Here is a 20,171-nt window from a genome sequence, read left to right as displayed (position 1 = left end):
CTTTTAACAGCCGGTCAGCAGGGCTGACTGGAGCTGCCAGGGTCTCTTTTCAACCGGGCGTTCCCAATCCTGCACTCCTTACTTGAAGTCAGTGGGAATTTTGATACCATAGAAGGAGTGCGGAGTCATGAAGAGATTGATGCACAAATTGCATAATGCATTGTCCTTTGAAATGCAAATTTCTTCCCATTTTTGTGAATAAACGTCAACATCTAGTTAGTTAATGGGAATCAGCATAAAGTCATTTACATTCCTTCCTGCTGAGTGACTTGTGTTTGTGGTTCAGCAATTAAAATGCTTGCAATTAAACAATTGCAAATTGAACCACTATGCTGACATTCAGAGTGAGAGAGTGGAAGAGACTTTCATTTCTTCAGAAGAGCTCAGTGCTCTGATCATAAGGATCTATTTATTTTCTTTTCCTCATCTTCAGTTCCTGCTTGTGGTAGATAACAAGGTTCGGTATGGCTCCCTCTAGTGTTGCTACTAGTGAGTAACATGAGTCATAGTTTGCTACAGGTGGATTCAAACAGGCTCTGAGTCCTCCTTAAATGTCCGTTTCAGCTACCGACATTCAGATTTCATCAGCCTGCACTGGTAAGCATTGATTCAGATCTCTGTTCAAAACTTTACTGAAAGTTTTGGTTGGATTAAAAAGAGTAAGTGTTCAGATAATATATTTCCCTGGGTTTTACTTAATGTCTGTGCTTTCTCATTCTGTCTGAAGCCATAAGCAGAAGTAATGAAATTCCACAAGAGAGGCTTTTGTGGTACTTCCATTGCAGCAAGAAGCAAACAGAACCACAGGAACACAGATTTTCTTATGAGATTTTCAGGCTTATTTTGCAGACTCTTATTTCGAAGAGAGTCAAGCAGACATCTCAATTCATAGGTTTTTATCCTGGCCACACCTCAAACCTTATGGAAGTTTGCTCATCAGTAGTCTCCATGTGCATGACAGAGGTCACCCATTGCTACCATTTTTAAGGCAGAACTTCCTAGCATATCTCAAACACTTATCTGATTAAGACCAGAAGTCTGATTCTCCTCTCATACCAGTTTTACGCTAGTGTAGCTCTGATGTGACTGGGAGGAGAACTGGGCCCAATATAAAGCATTCTGTGTATCCAGGAACCTAGTTGGTTCGTTGCATGTTTGAGTGAGGACATTATGACAACTTTCTATTGTTAAACTCTTTATGCTGTAGGTGCCATCGCTCCTGATCACATGACCAATGGAGAAGAACCCTCTGCTCCCCCTGCTTATCCAATAGACGAGATCTCTGGCTATGAAGGCACAGCACTGGGCGATGGTGGTTAGTACATAAATCCACAGACTATTCTTTTTCCTGAGATTGTCTATCTCTTTAAAAGGAAGTCAGTGTACAGCGTTTTGTACCAGATGATTGACACTGTCTTTTCTATATTCCTGAATGTAATCTTATTATCTGTGGCATTTTCCCAAGTGATAGGGTAGGAGAGAGATTCCACTAGGATCAAACAGCTGCCAAAGTTGCGAGTTACCCCCACCTATGCCAGAACCCCCTAACCCTGCTGTGCCACACAATTGCCTCTTTACCCCTGCTGAACTATCCAATGAATAATCCTGATTTCTCTCTTTTTCTCTAATGGATCAGTTTTCCTCTGATATTTTGTGTGTCCTGTGCTAGTCAGAGGCCGTTCATTAGAACAAGACAGAAACCGGTGATTTTGGCCTTATTTCAAAAGCAAGCAGGAACTGAAGGACAAGTAACAAATGTGTGTCTCTCTAAACCTGTAAAATACCAACTTCTGCCTTTTCGTTTCTCGCAGGAGGAAAAGGTTTACCTCCTCCATCAGATCTGGTGACTGATCATGGAGGTGGGCCCCCTCCAGCCCAAACAGACTGGAAGTAAGATGTGCTTTCAGATGTAATGATGATGATTAAGAGTTACCTTGCATCCTTTGTAAACTAAGCACAATCAACACCGCTGATGAGAGGGTGGCAGCCAACTGGCACACTGCACACAAGAGAGCAGGGGGAATTTTTTGGCCAATGATATGGGGTCAGACACTGCTCTGATCAATGGTGCTATGGGAGCTTTAGGCCCTCCCCCTTTTCAGCCAGCATGTGAGTGCCTACCTTACACATCAAGATATGTGCGCACAAAGCCATGATCAGCATACGCTGCTGAGTAGATAAGCATGCACTTAGCCATGGGTGAGCAAATTCAGGGATTTTACATGTACACATCTGAGGTACACAATAGGCATACATTTTCACATTCTCAAAGACATGTTGACCTGATGGTTGAAAATCAGGTACCAGTGTCCATGAAATTCTGACAGGACCTCACTTGTTAATGTTGCATCCTAAACACCTCTCATCCTAAACTGCCTCACTTCTCGGGAGAGATGAAGGCTTGAGTTATCGTTCCTGGGATTTGAATCTCTAAGAGAGTCTAGGTTTTTCCAAACCTGATGCTTGTAGGACTAAGTCATCTTATCCAGCATTTTTCTGTCAGTGCAGTGGAGTGCTATGTAAATTAGGTCAAGGCCTTATATGGGAGAATGTGTGATGCCGGCATGTCTTCTGAAAGGGGAAGGGTGGATGTTTAGCGCATGGCGGAATTGCTCTGCAAATTGAAAGGCAATTTCAAACGGGTCCACGCTTTCTTCTCTCTTTCTGGTAGCATTCCTGCTGTTTCAGAAGATGCAGCCAAAGAAGCTCTTATACAGTACGCGGCCAGTAAGTGCTGCTACAGCTCGGCCCCTGCCAAGGAAATGGTGTTTCGGAATCTGCAGCCATTCAACACCTACAGAGTATGTTCATCTTTTGCAGCCCAACTTACTCACACTGAAGTCAGTGGAGTTTGTCCACTAACTTCAGCGGGAGCTGGGCAATTCACGGGGATCAAACAGCTGCCAAGCGTTGCAAATTACCCTTACCCGTGCAATAGCCCCCTTACTGAGAAATTCCCAGTAGGGTGGTGTGGCTAGCTTCAGTTTGGAATTGTGTTTGCATGCTCTGAACATCTCGGGACTCATAAAGGGAAGGGAATCTTTAGACTGACAGCAAAGAGCTACTTCCACTTCGTAGTTTTTCAATGATTGCTTGGTTTAGAATCGGGAAAAATATAGATTCATAATTTGATTCCATTGCTATGGACCTTTTTTGCCAGTGTCAAGTCTTTAAAAAATATATATTCCATTTTGATCCCTGCTCCATATAGGGTAAGGACCTGGGTAAAAAGGTCAGCCACCACCCCAAGAACCACTGGAGATGCACCATTGGTAGTGAACAGTGGGAAATATCCTGAAAAACTGACAGCATAGACAATGTCAGAGAGAGAAACAGCTTTTGGATATAGCCATTGTTAATTAATAGGACCAACCACTGAATTCCAAACAACAGCGAATATTCCATGGCGACTTGTACTCTGGAAACCCATAGATAGATAGCGTTAGCTTATGTGAAACTAAAGTGAAGAGCAGAAGTGTGTGGGGATAGAAAAGAGGGAGGAGGTATGAGGAAAATAGTCAAATGAGAAGGTAAATAAAGAAGAAGCGAATGACTAAAACAAAAAGAAATAGGGCAATTAAATAGAGCAGGTGTGATAGCCTTATTGGCATTTTTGGTTTTTAGAGTATAGAGCAGTGGATCTCAACCTATTTATCATTGTGGGCTGCATATACGGCCCACAAAGTGTTATCTGGGCTGCAGGGTGAGAACCACAATATCCCCCACCTAACTCCCCCCCGTAAACTCCTATGCTCAGCGCCCTCCGCCCAGAGACCCCTCCACGGAGTGGGGCCAGGAATGGAGAGCTGGGTGTGGAGCAGGGGACAGGGACCCCGACCCCAGACCCTGCTGCTCGGGGACCCCTGACCCCAGCTGTGCAAGACCAGGGGGCAACCAGGACCCTGACCCCAGACCCGCCATGTGGGGCTGGGTGGCGGCAGCAGGCTGCCTGGACCCCAAGCCCCACTGTGTGGGGCTGGGTGGCAGCCCGGAGCCCAGAGTGTGCCATGCGGCAGGGCAGCCGGCTGCCCAGACCCCACGGCAGGGGGCCAAGGGGCAGCCAGGACCCTGACCCTGGAGCCTGCCATGCAGCAGGGCAGCCGGGAGCCTGGAGCCTGTGGCCTTTAGCACACAGCTGAGTTGGGCCGCTGCTGTGTGCTAACTGGGCTGCATGCGGCCCACAGGCCGTGGGTTGAGAATCGCTGGTATAGAACAAATATAGGGCCTGATCAAAAGACCACTGATAACAGTGGAAAGTCTCCTGTTGACTTCGATGGACTTTGGCTCAGGCCCATAACGCAGCATTCTATGAAGATATCACCTCACCCTATCAACAGTGAGATTGGTCATTATTTTGGCTAGTGTGAATTTACTTTCTTAAGCGTCACAGATTGCAGTCCCAATTGGGTTTTTGTATAGACTGCATTGAATGACCAATCACTCCCACTTTGGGGTTGTTATAGGTTTTTGTTTTATGTTAATTAATTATTTTTTTAGTATCGGCTAGAGACCTTCACTGAATCCAGATCATCTGAATGGAAGACAACACCTTACAGGGGTAAGTAGGATTCTGATGTCAAGTAAGAATCTTGCGTGATCAGCCTCTTCTATAATACAGGTCTAACTGCTGTGTTGTGCATTTCTGCCAGAAGGTAATGAAAAATTTGCACAGGAAAAGTTACCTTCCTACTCAGCTGCCAAACTGCAGTTATTAAAAATAAAATAAAACACATGCCCAGATAAAAATACTATGACAATTCATTACACACCTTAAGTATGATAAGCCAGTTGATTTATGAGTGTGGTATATGATTTATGTAGTTTGGAAGTTGAAATAAACTAGATCCTTGAAGGAAGCGTTGTAACTCCATAAGAACACAGTCGTTCTGGTGTGTACTGGAGCTTACTGAGATTTCGTGCCTAATTTATACAGTTTTAATGTAATGGGGGGAACACTGCGGTCTATCGTAAGGCAAATGTTATAGAAACTAGGAGACAACCAACATTTCAGAGTTATTAGGAGTTGGCAAACCAGAAGAGATTTGGGTTCTGGTAGCCTTCAGGCAACACGTCAGATAGAGTTGGTTGAAATTTTTCAAAGCAAACATTTTTGCTGAAAAATGGCCTTTTTTTCAAAAATGAAAAATTTTGCAAAAAAAAAAATCTTTAAAGAAATTTCTGCTTTATTGATTTAACTGGGAATGAATCATTTTCACTTTTCACTTTTTCCCCAGTTTTTGTTTTTTCCTTTTCCTCCTCTTTTTGACAGGCAAAAAAAAAAAAAAAAAGAGAGGGGAAAAATAGGGGTGGGGGCTGATGGAAGAAAAAAAAGGCCAAGAAAGGGTGGGGGGAGCAAAGACACAAACCCTGAAAATTCTTGATTTCATGAAAAATTTCAAACAAACAATAATCATTCCTTTTTGCAACTTGCAAAATGGATGACTTAGAAATTTTCAAGATATTTTGCAACCTTTTTTTTTGGCTGTCTCTGGTTGAGTCATACAATCATGGAGGGATTTGCCAAACTGGTGTGGAATGATTCTATTCCTCCTGAGGAAAGCAGAGCCAAAAAAAAAAAGGGATTTTACTTGGCTATCTCTCAGTTTAAGGATTTCTTTTTCTTTTTCATAACCACTGCCCATTCCATTCACTGGGGACATGAAGCCAAGATTTACTGAACAGAATTGCTTGTAACTAATATGTTCCTGATCCTGCAAACACTTAGGCATTTGCTTAATTTTGCTAACCTTGATTTCAATTGGGACTACTCATAGTAGTAAAGATAAGCATGCAGAAAAATGTTTGCAGGATTAGGGCTCACAGGAAGTGTTTTTCACTGAATTTGGGAAACAACGGTGAGTTTGATTTTTTTGTAATCTTAATTTCTCAGAGGAAATTTGACTTTGCTGCATTCATACCATTTTGGTTGAATATTTTAGCTGGAATTGATTGTATTTGCAAAATAGTCTATAACATTTTCCTTTTGGGGGCAGGAAAGAAATTATGGTTAGTAAACAATGGAACTCTTTGACCTAAAAATGGTATTTATTTTAGTTAATCACCTTAACTGGGATCAACATAACAGATACAGGTGTGGCATGATTTAATTGCAGGTGTCAGGAAATACCAGGTGTTTGTACTCAATACAGTTTTGTTTCTGCTTCAGATGAATTTGTTGACTCCTTTTTGCTTGGGCCAGCTCCTTTGCCATGGAATATACCAGTGGAAGTTCCTACCTTGTTCATAGACAACATAACCAGAGTCAAAGTGCCCCATACATCTTCATTAAAGGTATTATAATCATAGAATTGTAGGACTGGAAGGGACCTCGATAGGTCATCTAATCCAGTCTCCTGCACTCAAGGCAGGATTAAGTATCATCTATCCATGTGGAGTCATTGTGGGCCGAGGGATGTGTTGCCTGAGGGATGTGCTGGCCGCCGCTTCCCGCACGCGGCCCATCAGGAAAATCTGCTGGAGGGCCGGGATGGTTTGTTTAACTGCAGCGTCCGCAGGTTCAGCCGATTGCAGCTCCCATTGGCTGCGGTTCGCCGTTCCAGGCCAATGGGGGCTGTGGGAAGCAGCGGCCAGCTTCCCACAGCCCTTTTCTGAATCTTTTCTGAATCTGAATCTTTTTCTGAATCTTCCTAAATTCCAATATATCTTTTATGAAATGGGGCAACCACATTCAAGATGTGGGCGTACCATGGATTTATATAGAGGAAATATGATATGTTGTCTTATTATCTGTCCCTTTCTTAATGATTCGCAATGTTTTGTTCACTTTTTTGACTGCCACTGCACATTGAGTGGGTGTTTTCATAGAACTATCCACAATGACTCCAAGATCTCTTTCTTGAGTGGTAACAGCCAATTTAGACCTCATTTTATATGTATAGTTGGGATTATGTTTTCCAACGTGCATTTATCAACATTGAATTTTACCTGCCATTTTGTTGCCCAGTCACCCAGTTTTGAGAGATCCCTTTGTAGCTCTTCGCAGTCTGCCTGGGACTTAACTATCTTGAGTAGTTTTGTATTATCTGCAATTTTGCCATCTCACTGTTTACCCCTTTTCCCAGATCATTTATGAATATTTTGAATAGGACTGGGCCCAGTACAGACCACTGGGGGACACCAGTATTTACCTCTCTCTCCATTCTGAAACCTGACCATTTATTCCTATCCTTTGTTTCTTATCTTTTAACCAGTTACCAATCCATGAGAGGACCTTCTCTCTTATCCCATGATTGCTTACTTTGGTTAAGAGCCTTTGGTGAGGGACCTTGTCAAAGTCTTTATGAAAATCTAAATACATTACATCCACTGGATCCCCCTTGTCCACATGCTTGTTGACCCCCTTAAAGAATTCTAGTAGATTGGTGAGGCATGATTTCCCTTTACAGAAACCATGTTGACTCTTCCCCAACAAATTATGTTCATCTATGTGTCTGACAATTTTATTCTTTACTATAGTTTCAACCAGTTTGGCCGGTACTGAAGTCAGGCTTACCAGCCTGTAATTGCTGGGGTCATCTCTGGAGCCTTTTTTAATAATTGGCGTCACATTAGCTATCCTTCAGTCATTTGGTACAGAAGCTGATTTAAACGATAGGTTACAGACGACAGTTAGTAGTCCTGAAATTTCACATTTGAGTTCCTTCAGAACTCTCGGGTCAATACCATCTGGTCCTGGTGACTTATTACTGTTTAGTTTATCAATTTGTTCGAAAACCTCCTCTAATGATACCTCAGTGTGAGACAGTTCCTCAGATTTGTCACCTAAAAAGAATGGCTCAGGTTTGGGAATCTCCCTCACATCCTCAACCATGAAGACCGATGCAAAGAATTCATTTAGCTTCTCCGCAATGGCCTTATCCTCTGTGAGTGCTCCTTTAACATCTCGATTGTCCAGTGGCCCCACTGGTTGTTTAGCAGGCTTCCTGCTTCTGATGTATTAAAAAATTTTTTTGCTAATACTTTTTGGGACTTTGGCTAGCTGTTCTTCAAATTCTTTTTTGGCCTTCCTAATTATATTTTTATACTTCATTTGCCAGAGTTTATGCTCCCATGTCTTTGACCAGGTGGGGACATCCTCAGCCTCAGGGCTGCCCTAATGTGAACTGAGCTGGATAAATCTGCTTCCCTAATGTGCTATTATGAAAGCTGGGGCAGGGGAACACCATAGCCACCTTCACTTCTCAAAGAATCCCCCTGACGCGCACTCTGCAATGAGGGCTTCAGTGCGGAGTGGAGGGGAAGATGCATAAAGCCAGTTATGCCAGTGTTGCACCATCTGCAGGTTCCTCCTACACCAGGAGATACCACATGGCCCATTTAGGGTTCTTAGGACAATCATGAATCAAGCCCAATGTGAGTATATACAGAGTGTAAAAGCTAATATAATCATAGCTGATACTTAACTCCTTTGTAAAGTGTTCTTAGATCTATGAGGGAAAAGTGCTATACGGGGTGAGGTTTTATTTCAGAGAGAGCGAGAGAGAGATATTGAACCTACAGGACTGAATAAGTTTGTTAAAGGTATGTGGCAGGTTTAGGAGTTTTTTCATATCAAGATGAATTCGCTCTATCAGAATCCCAAATAATTTAATTATAAGTAAGAGAGTTATTTGTTTTTTTCAGTTTTTATTTCTATTTAAAATCACTATCCAAATATGGAAGCACCACTTTCTGCTTCCCTTGAGACATTTTTTTGTGTTTTGTAAAATCATGCCCAAGAGGGACTGGTATTTTGTGAGAAAAAGCCCTGTCTTTTGGGAAACCAGTGCTACAGTCCAGGAAAAGAGACGCTTTGGGACATTTTAATAGGGCGTGATTTAATAGATGTTTTTCTTTCCCTTGCTTTTGTAATAAGAAAGGAATTCTGAGGGCGTTATCTCACTTTAAATATGTGACCTCTTCCATCATTTAAATCTTACTTCTTAAAGGTGGGGAGGAGTGGAGGCTGGAAAATGGGCAATACACAGCCATGACGAAAGACCAAGAACAAACTCAATAGGAGTCTAATATATGCTTTGATATGGAAGTTATTATTGTCTAATGGGTAAAGCAAGTGAACTGGGGATCAGTACTCCTGAGTACTCCCAGCTCAGACACAGTCTCACAGTTGCCGCTCTGTGCCTTAGTTTACCCATCTGTCACAATAATCAATAAGTGCTTCATTGTAGTCAGGAATGTTTGAATTCCAGTTATCCCCTTATAGTATCATAGTTTAATTTATTTGTGTGGGTATTCTCTTTGGAAGGGAAATTAGAATCCGTAAGTGAAGAGCAGCTTGTAACTCACAGGTGTAGCCCTGCCCAATGAGAGGTCCAGAATACAGACTGAGCATTCATGCTCTCACATAGGCTGTTCCCTTCTTGCTTTTCTATCATCTGTGCTAATGCTGGTTTAGCATGAATTTTTCTCTACACTAAGGCTCTCACTAGTGCTACCCCAGGGTCTAGTTGAACTAGTGTTAACACTGGTGGCGGTTTTCCCCTCCTAGAATTCCCTAGTGTAAACATGGGTTTTAGCCTTACTTCACACAAATTATAGAAGTGCATACGTGGGCTATCATTCAAAATCACCCTCCCACTTGATTGGATGGACCTTTGGGTGTTGGCACCAATGAGCTTACAGCTACTTTGCAACAAAAGACATGCTATTACTTAATGGCTTCTCTCCCAGTTTCACCTGTAGAAGTGTGGTTGTAATTTGGCTGTAGGTAGCTGTATAACTCTTTAAGACCCTCGAATGAAAGGCCTTATAAAAGTGTAAAGAATGAGGTTTCTCTAGAATGTTTCCAATAAAGAAGAAAAAACATTTCCCATTGTCTTTTTTTTTTTTGGGGGGGGGGGGGGCGGGAGGGGAACCAAGAGGCAGCCAGATAGTAACATAAACAGCTAAATTAAAGAAATGTCAAACCTTTAAAATTTCTCCTTTGATTTAAGGGCTGCGATAATTGTCGATGTTCGGGTACAGTTAGCTGCACAACGTGTCATGGAAACGGAAAGGTGAGTAGCCACGTCTAAGGGGATCCTTTGCTTAGGACTGAGTTTATTCTGGTGTCAGACTAAGAACCAGGCAAAGATGCTGAAATCAAATAGCTTTGGGAGGTTAGAAGGGGAGTGAGGTTGGCTGTGAAGAGTTCACAATTGTATTGTGCTCTGTTTTACAGCATTTATTGTTATTTATTATTTGTATTATCGTAGTGCCTAGGAGTCTCTGTCATGGACCAAGACCCTATTGTGCTAGGCACTGTACAAACACAGAATAAAAAGACAGTTTCTGTCACAAAGAGCTCACAGATCTAAGCATCTCTCAAGCAGTTCATAGGACTTACTTGTGTAGTAAGGTGCTGAGTGCAATGGTGATTTGTGGAGTAGGGCCCTTAAAGATTAATTTATGCTTATTAGGAATGCTTTGGTCAAACACGTTACAGGACTCAGTGCAGGGGGTAACTCTGTGAAATTCTATGGCCTGTGTTATACACACTAGATGATCTAATTACCCCTTCTTGCCTTAAAGATCTATGAGTCTATTAAACTTGCAATCTGTTTTCCATGTGAGGAAATGAAGGTTGCAACACCAGCAAACTGCTCTGGCAAAGTATATATAGCTCTGACTTTTCCATCTAATTAATGCAGGTACAGTGCTGGATTTGTCATGGCTCTGGGAAGCGAATGAATGAGGACACATGCACACACTGCAGCGGTTCTGGTCGGAGCAGGTGAGTCAACACTCAAGGAGAAGCCAACATGGGAAGTCCATATTTTAATTAGCATCAGCTTCAAAACTAGGGCCCGTTGGGACAGGGGTGGAATACTGCTATAATCAGGGACAGTTCAAGGTCAGATTCTTAGGTGGGCTCAGCTAGCCACTGTAGCTGTACAAGTATTGATTGGTTTGTGAAAATGCCCCTCAGTGCTGGGCTGTGGCTGCCCAGGATAGTCAATGAAGTCCAGCTGTTGCTGTTGAACCTCCTGCTGGAATGAACAAAATGTATTATTCATTCTGGGGCCGGGGCTGGTCCTGAGTTTTTTAATGCGCTCTTCAAAATAAGACCTGTAGAGTCCCATCCAACTTCCTTCCCACCTATAAGGAGGCTCCGTTTATTTGCAGAGCATGGTGTTTCCCTCCACTGATCACTTCCTGCCTGCAAGTCTCCTGTTTTTTCTGTTTGTGAAGATTTATTGCCTTCGATGGCTTCCCTAGGAAGCCATGAGTTACAGGGGAAGCAATTATCTCCAAGGCAGGAGGGCAGTTGGAGAATTCAACCCAGCTGCAGCCTAGCTCTGGAAGAGCTATTCTAATGTTTCTCCAGTGCTTTGGTGGCATCAGCTACCCAAGACATTGCAGTGAAGCTGTACAGTGCTGCTGGAAACACTTATGGAATCATGCTAAGTGTAAATAAACTTGTGACTGGAAACAGAGAGTAGACTTCATGGCTTATACATATATATATATATATAAAATATCAGATTAGGACTCAATACTGTAAATACTTACTAATGGGTATAGTACTTACTACCAGGAGTCAATGGGTCAGTGACTTTATTGAAGTCATGTTCTTCGATGAGACAACTCCTGGTAGTAGACACGATGGCAAATACTAAGCATCGGCTGGACTGAATCCCCAATGTGATGCCAAATGAAGTGTGGTGTGTGTGTGTGTGTGCATGCACATACACAGTGTATGCATCCAAAATCACTGTGGTAATAGTTTCTCACCATTTATTGTAATTATCATTCTTTGTCTACAGTTGCAACAGTTGTTTTGGTTCAGGCCACAATACCTGCATAACGTGTGCAGGAAAAGGACAGTTGCTGTACTACATTGAGCTTCAAGTCAAATGGCAAGTCTAATAAAATTTTAAATAATTGTAGAGAAGCTCCTTCTTCTTCACTGTTGTACATACAGGGTTTAACTGGCAGTGTTCTGACAGGCCAGATTGTGATATGCTGCTTTCCCTCAGGAAGGGGGCTGTTAGAATTTCAAGAACATTACCAGCTTCATAAAGTCGGGCTGTGCACATATCCATTCCAGCTAATTATCATTTCAAAAAGTCTGTTGAAATTTACCAGAATCCTCCAATTTCCATCTTAAGATGCTGCTCTTTTGGAGCTGACAAACTTTGTGAAAATTTACAGTAATCACAGTGAAGTTGAAAGCTTAGTTGTGACCCTTTACTAAAATGGGATCACAGCTATGGGCTATGTCAACAGATCATCTCTCTGATGTGCCAGCAACAAAGGAACATAGATTAGGACTAGACTCATGATGTCACTGGCTGTTTAATCATTGATGACTATTTAGGGAGGAGCCACAGTAGAGAATAGGAGAATTATTCCCTGCGTATTTAATTAATGAGATCCTTGTTGTTCTACACTGCGCTTCATATGAAGGAGAAAAAATGTCCTTCCCTGACTCAGTGACCAGGGTGGTACATGGAGTACCAGACGGGGTGGTCTAACAAGTGCCTGACAGAACAGCAGTTTTACCTCTGGCTTGGTATCCTGCCCCTTTGCTAATCTACTGTAGTGCAGTATCTTCTTTGACTTTTCAGTCTCCAGATTGGGTTAGAGTTCCCAGATGGTTTTATATTGTTCTGAATTAAACCACTGTTGTCCTCTGTTGGCCCAGTCACTGACTTAAAGATGTTCAGCCATTGTTATTTTAATATTTGTAATTTTTAAAGGCATTTTATTTTAATATCACTTGATGGACTTTTTAAGAGGATTGTTACAAAGAGCAAATATAAATAAACCATCTCAGCATTTCAGTTGGATCCATTACAACTGGAATTTGAACGCCAAAGTCTCGAAGTTTGCATTCCAGCATAGCATGCCTCCATATTATCATTAGAAAAGTACAAAGAACACTATGTGGTATGTTTAAAGCTCTGCTACCAGGAACCTCAGCATAGACTGGAGAACTTATTTAACAACTCTGCCTTGTGGAGTTTGATGTTTTTGTAGCACAAGAAACACAAAAAGGAGGGGCCCCTCTAAAATCCATTTGAGTAAGAGAAGATACAATAGGTGACAATATCTTGTGTCCTTGCTCTTGTAGGAAGAACAACATTTTTGAATATGTGGCGGACCAAAGATCTGGGTTTCCTGCTGACCGCTTCAAGGAGGTCACTGGGCAGAAGAAGTTTGTTGATGAACAGTCCATGGTAATGAAACTCTAGACTCTACCACCTCTTGAAATAACAAAATGAGAGGTCTGGAAACAGAACAACTCACATAGCCTGAGGTGGAGTTTACTAAGAATTTAAAGTGTCAAAAGAAGAAAAAGACATCTGAGAACACAGCGCTCTGTTATTCTGGTTACTAATGTAACTAAATTAGTTAATTCTCCTATGTCATCTACAGTAGGGTTTTCCTTTTTTTAGTAAAAAATGCTGGTTTGGGATATTTTGTGTGTGTATCAATTCACCTCTTTGGCTTGATAACCAGAGGTGCTGCTCACCCGCAAATCCCAAATGAAGTCAATGGGAGTGAGAGATGTTCAACACTTTTTACTATTCAGACCAGGGGAAAGTCCTGTAAATCCCTGCAACATGGATCTCATTAACAACCTATATTCTCCATAAAAATGGGCCAAATCCTCTGTTGGCAAGTTCCATTTAAGTCAGTGGAGATGTGCTAATTAACACTAGCAGATAATGTCGTCCCATGTTTACCTCTGCGGATCCGGGTGTATGTGGGTTGAAAGCTTCACTTGCCCTGCATTTGGCCTGTCGGTCATATATCTATTGGGCTAGCAGTGTATGGGTTTATGGTCACTGGGCTCATGTAAATTCCCAGTGCTCACACGCAAATAAATGAATTTCAAATATATTTAGTTACATGCAGTTTACATTAGAGATGGTCCCAAAGAAACCCCCCAGATCTAAACAGCCTCCGGCTTTGTGATGTTGGAAATCCAGATCTAAATTTTGCAGCTTTGTTCCTCTCCCGTTTACATATTTGCAGGAGCCTTCAAATAGCAAATATAAATGTGATTTCTTCTGATTTTCCTGGTGGCTAACCCTCTAGAGGCTCTCCAGGGACCAGCCACCCCTGCACAGCACCTACCATAGTTTGTTAATCTCAGACTGGTTCTGTGTTCTGTGTTCGAGCCCATGTCTGGGGCTTCTAGGTGCTGCCATAATACAAATAATAATAATAGAAGCACTCCTTTTTGGGGTGGCTTGGTATGTCATAACACACTCCAAGTCCTCCTTAACCACCCACTTTTGGAGACACTACAAAATGGATGATACATAATGGATTTCCTACAGGGTATGTTTGGAATTGATTGCAGTGATTCTTTTAGAGCCTGCCAAGGAATCCACAATCAAATGCAATTAGGCTACTGCCCTGGAAATCCAGAGCGTATTCCTTTTCAAGTTTTAGCCCATAGGGTTTATGTACACTTTTTGCCCCAGTATAGATGTGCTGTGTCGGTGTAAGACAGGACTTGCACTAGTGTGACTAACCCCCTTTTGAAATCTAGTACAGACAGGCCCTTAGTTTTTAGCAACTGCAACACAATTAGCTGATACCTCACAGCAATGAAGACTGCTGAAAAAGATACTCGGGAAGAATGCGATTGTTTTCTTTACAACTGGCACAAAATGTCCTACAAAACCGTACTCATGTGAATCGCTTTTCTTTATGCAAGCAATCCCATTTACCTCACTGGCCAGATCCTCGTTGATGTAAATTGGCATAGCTCCATTGATCTGGTCCACGGCTGTGAACAAAGATTACTCATGTGAGTGAGGGTTTGTCTCCACTGCGACACTCAGGAAAATTAATCTGAATTAACTACAGATCTGAATTTTAAATGAATTAGTTAAACTGCATTAAACCCCTGTCTGGATGCACCGTAATTCAGAATTGAAGTGGCCTTAATTCACTCTGGAAGTGAATTAAACTAAACCGAATTACAGCCACTTTAATTCTGAATTACGGTGTCCACACAGAGATTTAATGAAGTTTAAAACTATCCACTTAAAATTCCCACCTTTAGTTAATTCAGATTAATTTTCCTGAGTGTCCTTGTGGAGACAAGCCCTGAGAGACCTCAGGACTGAGATGGGCCTGATATTTGGAAGCAATTGTGATCTCCTTCCAATTTGTGTGTCTTAAATGTTTTCCGTTTCTCCAGGTTTACCCTGTTGTGAATTTTCCTGATCCTTCCATCAGTCAGGCTTCCCAGAATGCTGTTGTGCAACATCACACTCAGTTTGCATCTACATCTCGTGTACTGAGACAGGTGAGTGCACTGCAGCCCAAGTGTAACAAGAGGACGCAAAGCAACTAGTTGGTGGAAATCAGACTGTACCAGCTCAACATTTGTGCAAGTCTCACCACGCCCTTTTTTATTGGACCATTTGAAACAATTCTTCAAGCACCAGAGCAAAAGACTTTCCATTAGGTGGATAATGACTATTAACATTAAAGGGATTGGATTTTCTTAAGTGCCTGCATTTCAAGATCTTTAAAACATCTTTAATTTGATTTAGAATGGGAGGGAGTGTAATACTGGGCATAAGAGAACTGTCAACGAGATAGAACATGGTCCTGGGAGACTGGAACTCCTTGAGTTAGAATCGCAACTCTGCCACTGATTGCCTGTGGATGGGTCAGCTCACGTCTCTGTGTGCCTCAATTTCCACATCTGTAAATTGGGACTTATCATGCTCTCTTACCCGGGGTGTGGTGCGGATTAATTATTTAATGTTTACACAGATTGCAAAGTGCTACATAAAGTGCTTTTGAAAATGCCACCAAGAGAGTTTACAAATCCTCCTGTATTGTATAGATTTAGCTTCATTATCCTTGTATTTTCTCTCTTTCTTCCAGAGGCAAACTATTGAGCTGATCCCTCTTACTAAAGTGGAATACGAGTGGCAAGGGGAACAGTATTCCTATTACGTGTATGGAGAAGAAAATAGGGTGTACGCAGAGAACTACCCCAAAAAGTGCTGCTGCTGCTCCGTTATGTGACCGACTGATCACTTCTCAGCACGCCAAGGACCGCGGCGGTTGTCCAGACCCATGCAAGGAAAAGCTTCATCTCGTACTCGTTTTGTTTTGGTCAATAGAAGTTCATTGATTTGCATGTTTGGGGCAGGCTGCAGCAGGAAGAAAATGGGGGAGCAAGAGTTTGTCAAGCTGATTATTCAATTCCAGGACTGGATCCTGTATGTATGTCACAATCCCTGTGGGGCCGCTTGGCTTTTGCTGTGGCTCTCCCTGTCCCGCCCTTGCCACTCGTAGAATACAAACTGCATTTGGGATTACAGTACCATTTAGTTTCTGCACTGTGTGTGGGCCTGGCCTATTCTACCTTTACTCAGACTTCACTGGGTCTCTTGGCGTTAATAAGGTCTACATTTTTATGAGTAAGGGAATACAAGGAAAACAGGTCCTACGTCTGTGTCTTCCATTATCAGTAGTAGTAAAAATTATGTGACCGAACAGTCTACTCTGTCTTACGCTAGGGAAACCCGCTGACTTCAGTGAAGTTGTCTGTGGCAAACCTTGAGGCAGCATTTTAACTCTTCTAACAGAATCTCCAAATGAAGATAAACAGAGAAGGAAACAGGACAAATTGTGGATTTTTTTTTTTTAAATTAAGAGTATAGGGCTTGACTAAAAGCCTCTTGAGGTCAATGTGAATCTTTCCATGACTTCAGTGGATCAGGTTTATAATGCATATTATTAATCACCCACTATCAACTTCTAACCTTTCTTGCTGCTGAGTTTTCAGCATGTTTGGATCGTTCCTCATTTGCCATGGGAGTGTGATACACACACACACCCCCACCCCCCCCCACCTGTAGTTTCTCTTGCTGTACCAATGTCATAGTAATAAAATATGACTAGGTAGGATTCCTGTTAAGAATAAATGTATCTGGGCAGTTGTGCTAAAAACACTGTAGTAATAATGCCCAAGTGTTTACTTGCACATGCTTGTCAAATCCAGTTTTTGTAGGTGGAATATAACCAGGGTGGACTGCATTGTTCTTTTAAATAGTTAAGTGGGATTTAGTGGCTGTGATAAGAGCTTCGGAGAAGCTATTTGTCCACATATCCAGTATAAGCAATGGGAGTTTAAACGTCCTCCAGTTCTGCTAACATACTGTCAGTGTGCCCTAACCTTGACCTGGAGGGATCAAGTTGGGGGCTAAGATGGTAGCCCAGCTGCCATACCCACTCAGTCTTTGTCCTCTGCTAACACTATCAGTAGTTCTAATTGCTGTCAGTTTATTGTTATTACTATTAGTTGTGTTGCACGGGAGCCCCACTCATGGACCAGGACCCCACTGTACTAGGCACTGTACAAACCCAGAACAAAAAGTGAGCCCTTGCCCCAAAGAACTTACAATCTAAGTTAGAGTTTACAATCCAGTTGTGCTGGTTTTGTCCACTAGGAAATGGACGGAAATCACTAACCAATTCTGCGTACAGCAAGGAAAGGCCATCAGCTGTTGTCACTCACTTGGAAGTGACCTAGACGAACCAGTGCTAATGACTGCATGGATAACAATTTTCAAAAGCACCTACGTCTCATTAAACTTACGTCTCCTAAGTCACTTAGGTGCTTTTGAAAATGTTACCCTACATTTAATATTTACTTGGGTAATAGTGTATCTTACCCAATATTTTGCAGAGCGAAAACCACTTTCAGACTGATTTATTGTTGCAAAATGACTTCTGTCATGAAAACCAAAAGTATTAGTAACCATAAACAGAATAATTGAACCCCTGATACCAGCAGTCAGGATCGGGTTACTTTTGATGCCACTGCAAGAATCATATTATTTAGTATGTTTATAACACTTCACCAATTATAAACATTCAGCTTTAAATTCAGGGATGTTTAGAAAGCATCTCTTTGTCTGATAGTGAATGTAAGTTTGGATGGGCCATGGATCAGAATTTAACAGACTCTGGTACCCTTTGCTTATACATCTAAGGTAAAAGAGGGCTTGTTCTGTTATAGAATTGTTACAAGTGTCTCGGGTGAACATTTTGATTTGGGGGTAAATCTGAATGAGCTCCATTGACTTCAGAAGAATTATTCTGGATTTACATTAATGAAACCAAGATCAGAATCTGACCCTTGGTAGAAATTAATGTAATTTGTTTGATTTTTTCAACAGCAGAATTATGTGGCTAAACTAGCTATTACTTTGCCCCAGTCCCATCTTTCCCAGATCAATGTGTATGTGTGCTGGAAAAATTTGAACAGGCTGAATAATTTCAAAAATACGGATCTGAATGTTTCCCCTTGTAGTATTTTTGGATAGTCTTTGTTTTTAAAATCTTTAACCAGGATCTTTTCAGCAGATCAAATGTAATTTTTTTCAAAAGTGCCTCAGTGATTTAGAAGTAGAGCTGGTTGGCGAAACTTCAATAAAACCATATTCCATCAGAATATACAGTGCTGTCAAAATAAAAATGCTTTGCTAAATCAGGTCAATTTTGATGGAATTTAATTGTGGAAGAAAACTGGAAAAAAGTTTTGATTTTTTTTTTGTTTTACTTTGAAACCACTTTTTGTTTTGAATTGTTTTTGTTTTGTATCATAAAGTATATTTTTTTAAAAAGTCAAAACTAAAACATTTTGACCCACCTGACATGGAAATTCTTCAGAATCTTCCTTTGCAGAGAATTTAAAAATATTTGGTTTGCATTGTAATCTGAAATGAAGTCAAAATTTGAGATCTTGAAATCCTCCATCCCTTTCATAGCTCTGCTTAACCTAAATCCCCAAAACAGACTTAAGAACCTAAGTCCCATTGAAAGTCAATGGGTCTCAGGGTCCTAAGTCTGTTTTGAAAATGGACCTTACGATCTTTTGTATATTTTACCCCAAATCTTTTCAGAGAGCAGCATAGGATGAATACAGCTTAGGTGCATATACAGATTCATAGATTCATAGATATTTAGGTCAGAAGGGACCATTATGATCATCTAGTCTGACCTCCTGCACAACGCAGGCCACAGAATTTCTCCCACCACTCCTACAAAAAAACCTCACACCTATATCTGTGCTATTGAAGTCCTCAAATTGTAGTTTAAAGACCTCAAGGAGCAGAGAATCCTCCAGCAAGTGACCCATGCCCCATGCTACAGAGGAAGGCGAAAAACCTCCAGGGCCTTCCAATCTGCCCTGGAGGAAAATTCCTTCCCGACCCCAAATATGGCGATCAGCTAAACCCTGAGCATATGGGCAAGGTTCATCAGCCAGATACTACAGAAAATTCTTTCCCGGGTAACTTGGATCTTACCCCATCTAAAAACCCATCACAGGCCATTGGGCCTATTTACCATGAATATTTAATTACCAAAACCATGTTATCCCATCATACCATCTCCTCCATAAACTTATCGAGTTTAATCTTAAAGCAAGATAGATCTTTTGCCCCCACTACTTCCCTCGGAAGGCTATTCCAAAACTTCACTCCTCTAATGGTTAGAAACCTTCGTCTAATTTCTAATCTAAATTTCCTAGTGGCCAGTTTATATCCATTTGTTCTTGTGTCCACATTGGTACTGAGTTTAAATAATTCCTCTCCCTCTCTGGTATTTATCCCTCTGATATATTTATAGAGAGCAATCATATCTCCCCTCAACCTTCTTTTAGTTAGGCTAAGCAAGCCAAGCTCCCTGAGTCTCCTTTCATAAGACAAGTTTTCCATTCCTCGGATCATCCTAGTAGCCCTTCTCTGTATCTGTTCCAGTTTGAATTCATCCTTCTTAAACATGGGAGACCAGAACTGCACACAGTATTCCAGGTGAGGTCTCACCAGTGCCTTGTATAACGGTACTAAAACCTCCTTATCCCTACTGGAAATACCTCTCCTGATGCATCCCAAGACGACATTAGCATAAGATAAGCAATGCAACATTTAAAACAAGAGAGACAGAATGAGATTTTACTACGTTATGTTCCTAGACTATATATCATGACTTTTTAAAACTGGAAAGATATTTCATCAAGTCAGATTTACTTTTCCCATAAATGTTGCATGGCACTGCAATATACAGAAGACCAAAGAGCAATACAAGTTGCCAGTTTTCAAGGTGTGTCTGCAAGGGTGGAAAATGTGTTTGGTTTATTGTAATAACACATTTATGAATAAATAATAGCATAATGTTCA

The 20,171-nt window shown here is 41.5% G+C and overlaps 1 protein-coding gene across 7 annotated transcripts in view; it reads left to right on the top strand.

Annotated features, from left to right (window-relative positions):
* LOC102941494 (protein SSUH2 homolog) overlaps positions 1 to 20,171 on the top strand; it is a 23,459-nt gene extending 3,288 nt beyond the window's left edge. For 3 of the 7 annotated variants that reach the window (XM_037904548.2, XM_037904551.2, XM_037904547.2), the window contains exons 3-14: positions 565 to 597; positions 1,208 to 1,315; positions 1,812 to 1,890; positions 2,672 to 2,801; positions 4,498 to 4,558; positions 6,167 to 6,291; positions 9,954 to 10,016; positions 10,650 to 10,732; positions 11,766 to 11,858; positions 13,076 to 13,181; positions 15,164 to 15,271; positions 15,862 to 20,171. In XM_037904548.2, the coding sequence (XP_037760476.1) occupies positions 565 to 597; positions 1,208 to 1,315; positions 1,812 to 1,890; positions 2,672 to 2,801; positions 4,498 to 4,558; positions 6,167 to 6,291; positions 9,954 to 10,016; positions 10,650 to 10,732; positions 11,766 to 11,858; positions 13,076 to 13,181; positions 15,164 to 15,271; positions 15,862 to 16,005 (1,133 nt within the window). In that variant the 3' untranslated portion in view covers positions 16,006 to 20,171. Of the gene's footprint in view, positions 1 to 433; positions 598 to 1,207; positions 1,316 to 1,811; positions 1,891 to 2,671; positions 2,802 to 4,497; positions 4,559 to 6,166; positions 6,292 to 9,953; positions 10,017 to 10,649; positions 10,733 to 11,765; positions 11,859 to 13,075; positions 13,182 to 15,163; positions 15,272 to 15,861 lie in introns of all 7 variants that reach the window. The other 4 variants (XM_037904550.2, XM_037904553.2, XM_037904549.2 and 1 more) reach the window with 2 other exon arrangements.

The sequence above is a fragment of the Chelonia mydas genome, chromosome 7, assembly GCF_015237465.2.
Source record: "Chelonia mydas isolate rCheMyd1 chromosome 7, rCheMyd1.pri.v2, whole genome shotgun sequence".
Taxonomy (NCBI): domain Eukaryota; kingdom Metazoa; phylum Chordata; order Testudines; family Cheloniidae; genus Chelonia; species Chelonia mydas.
This window is presented reverse-complemented; position numbering and strand designations above follow the sequence as displayed.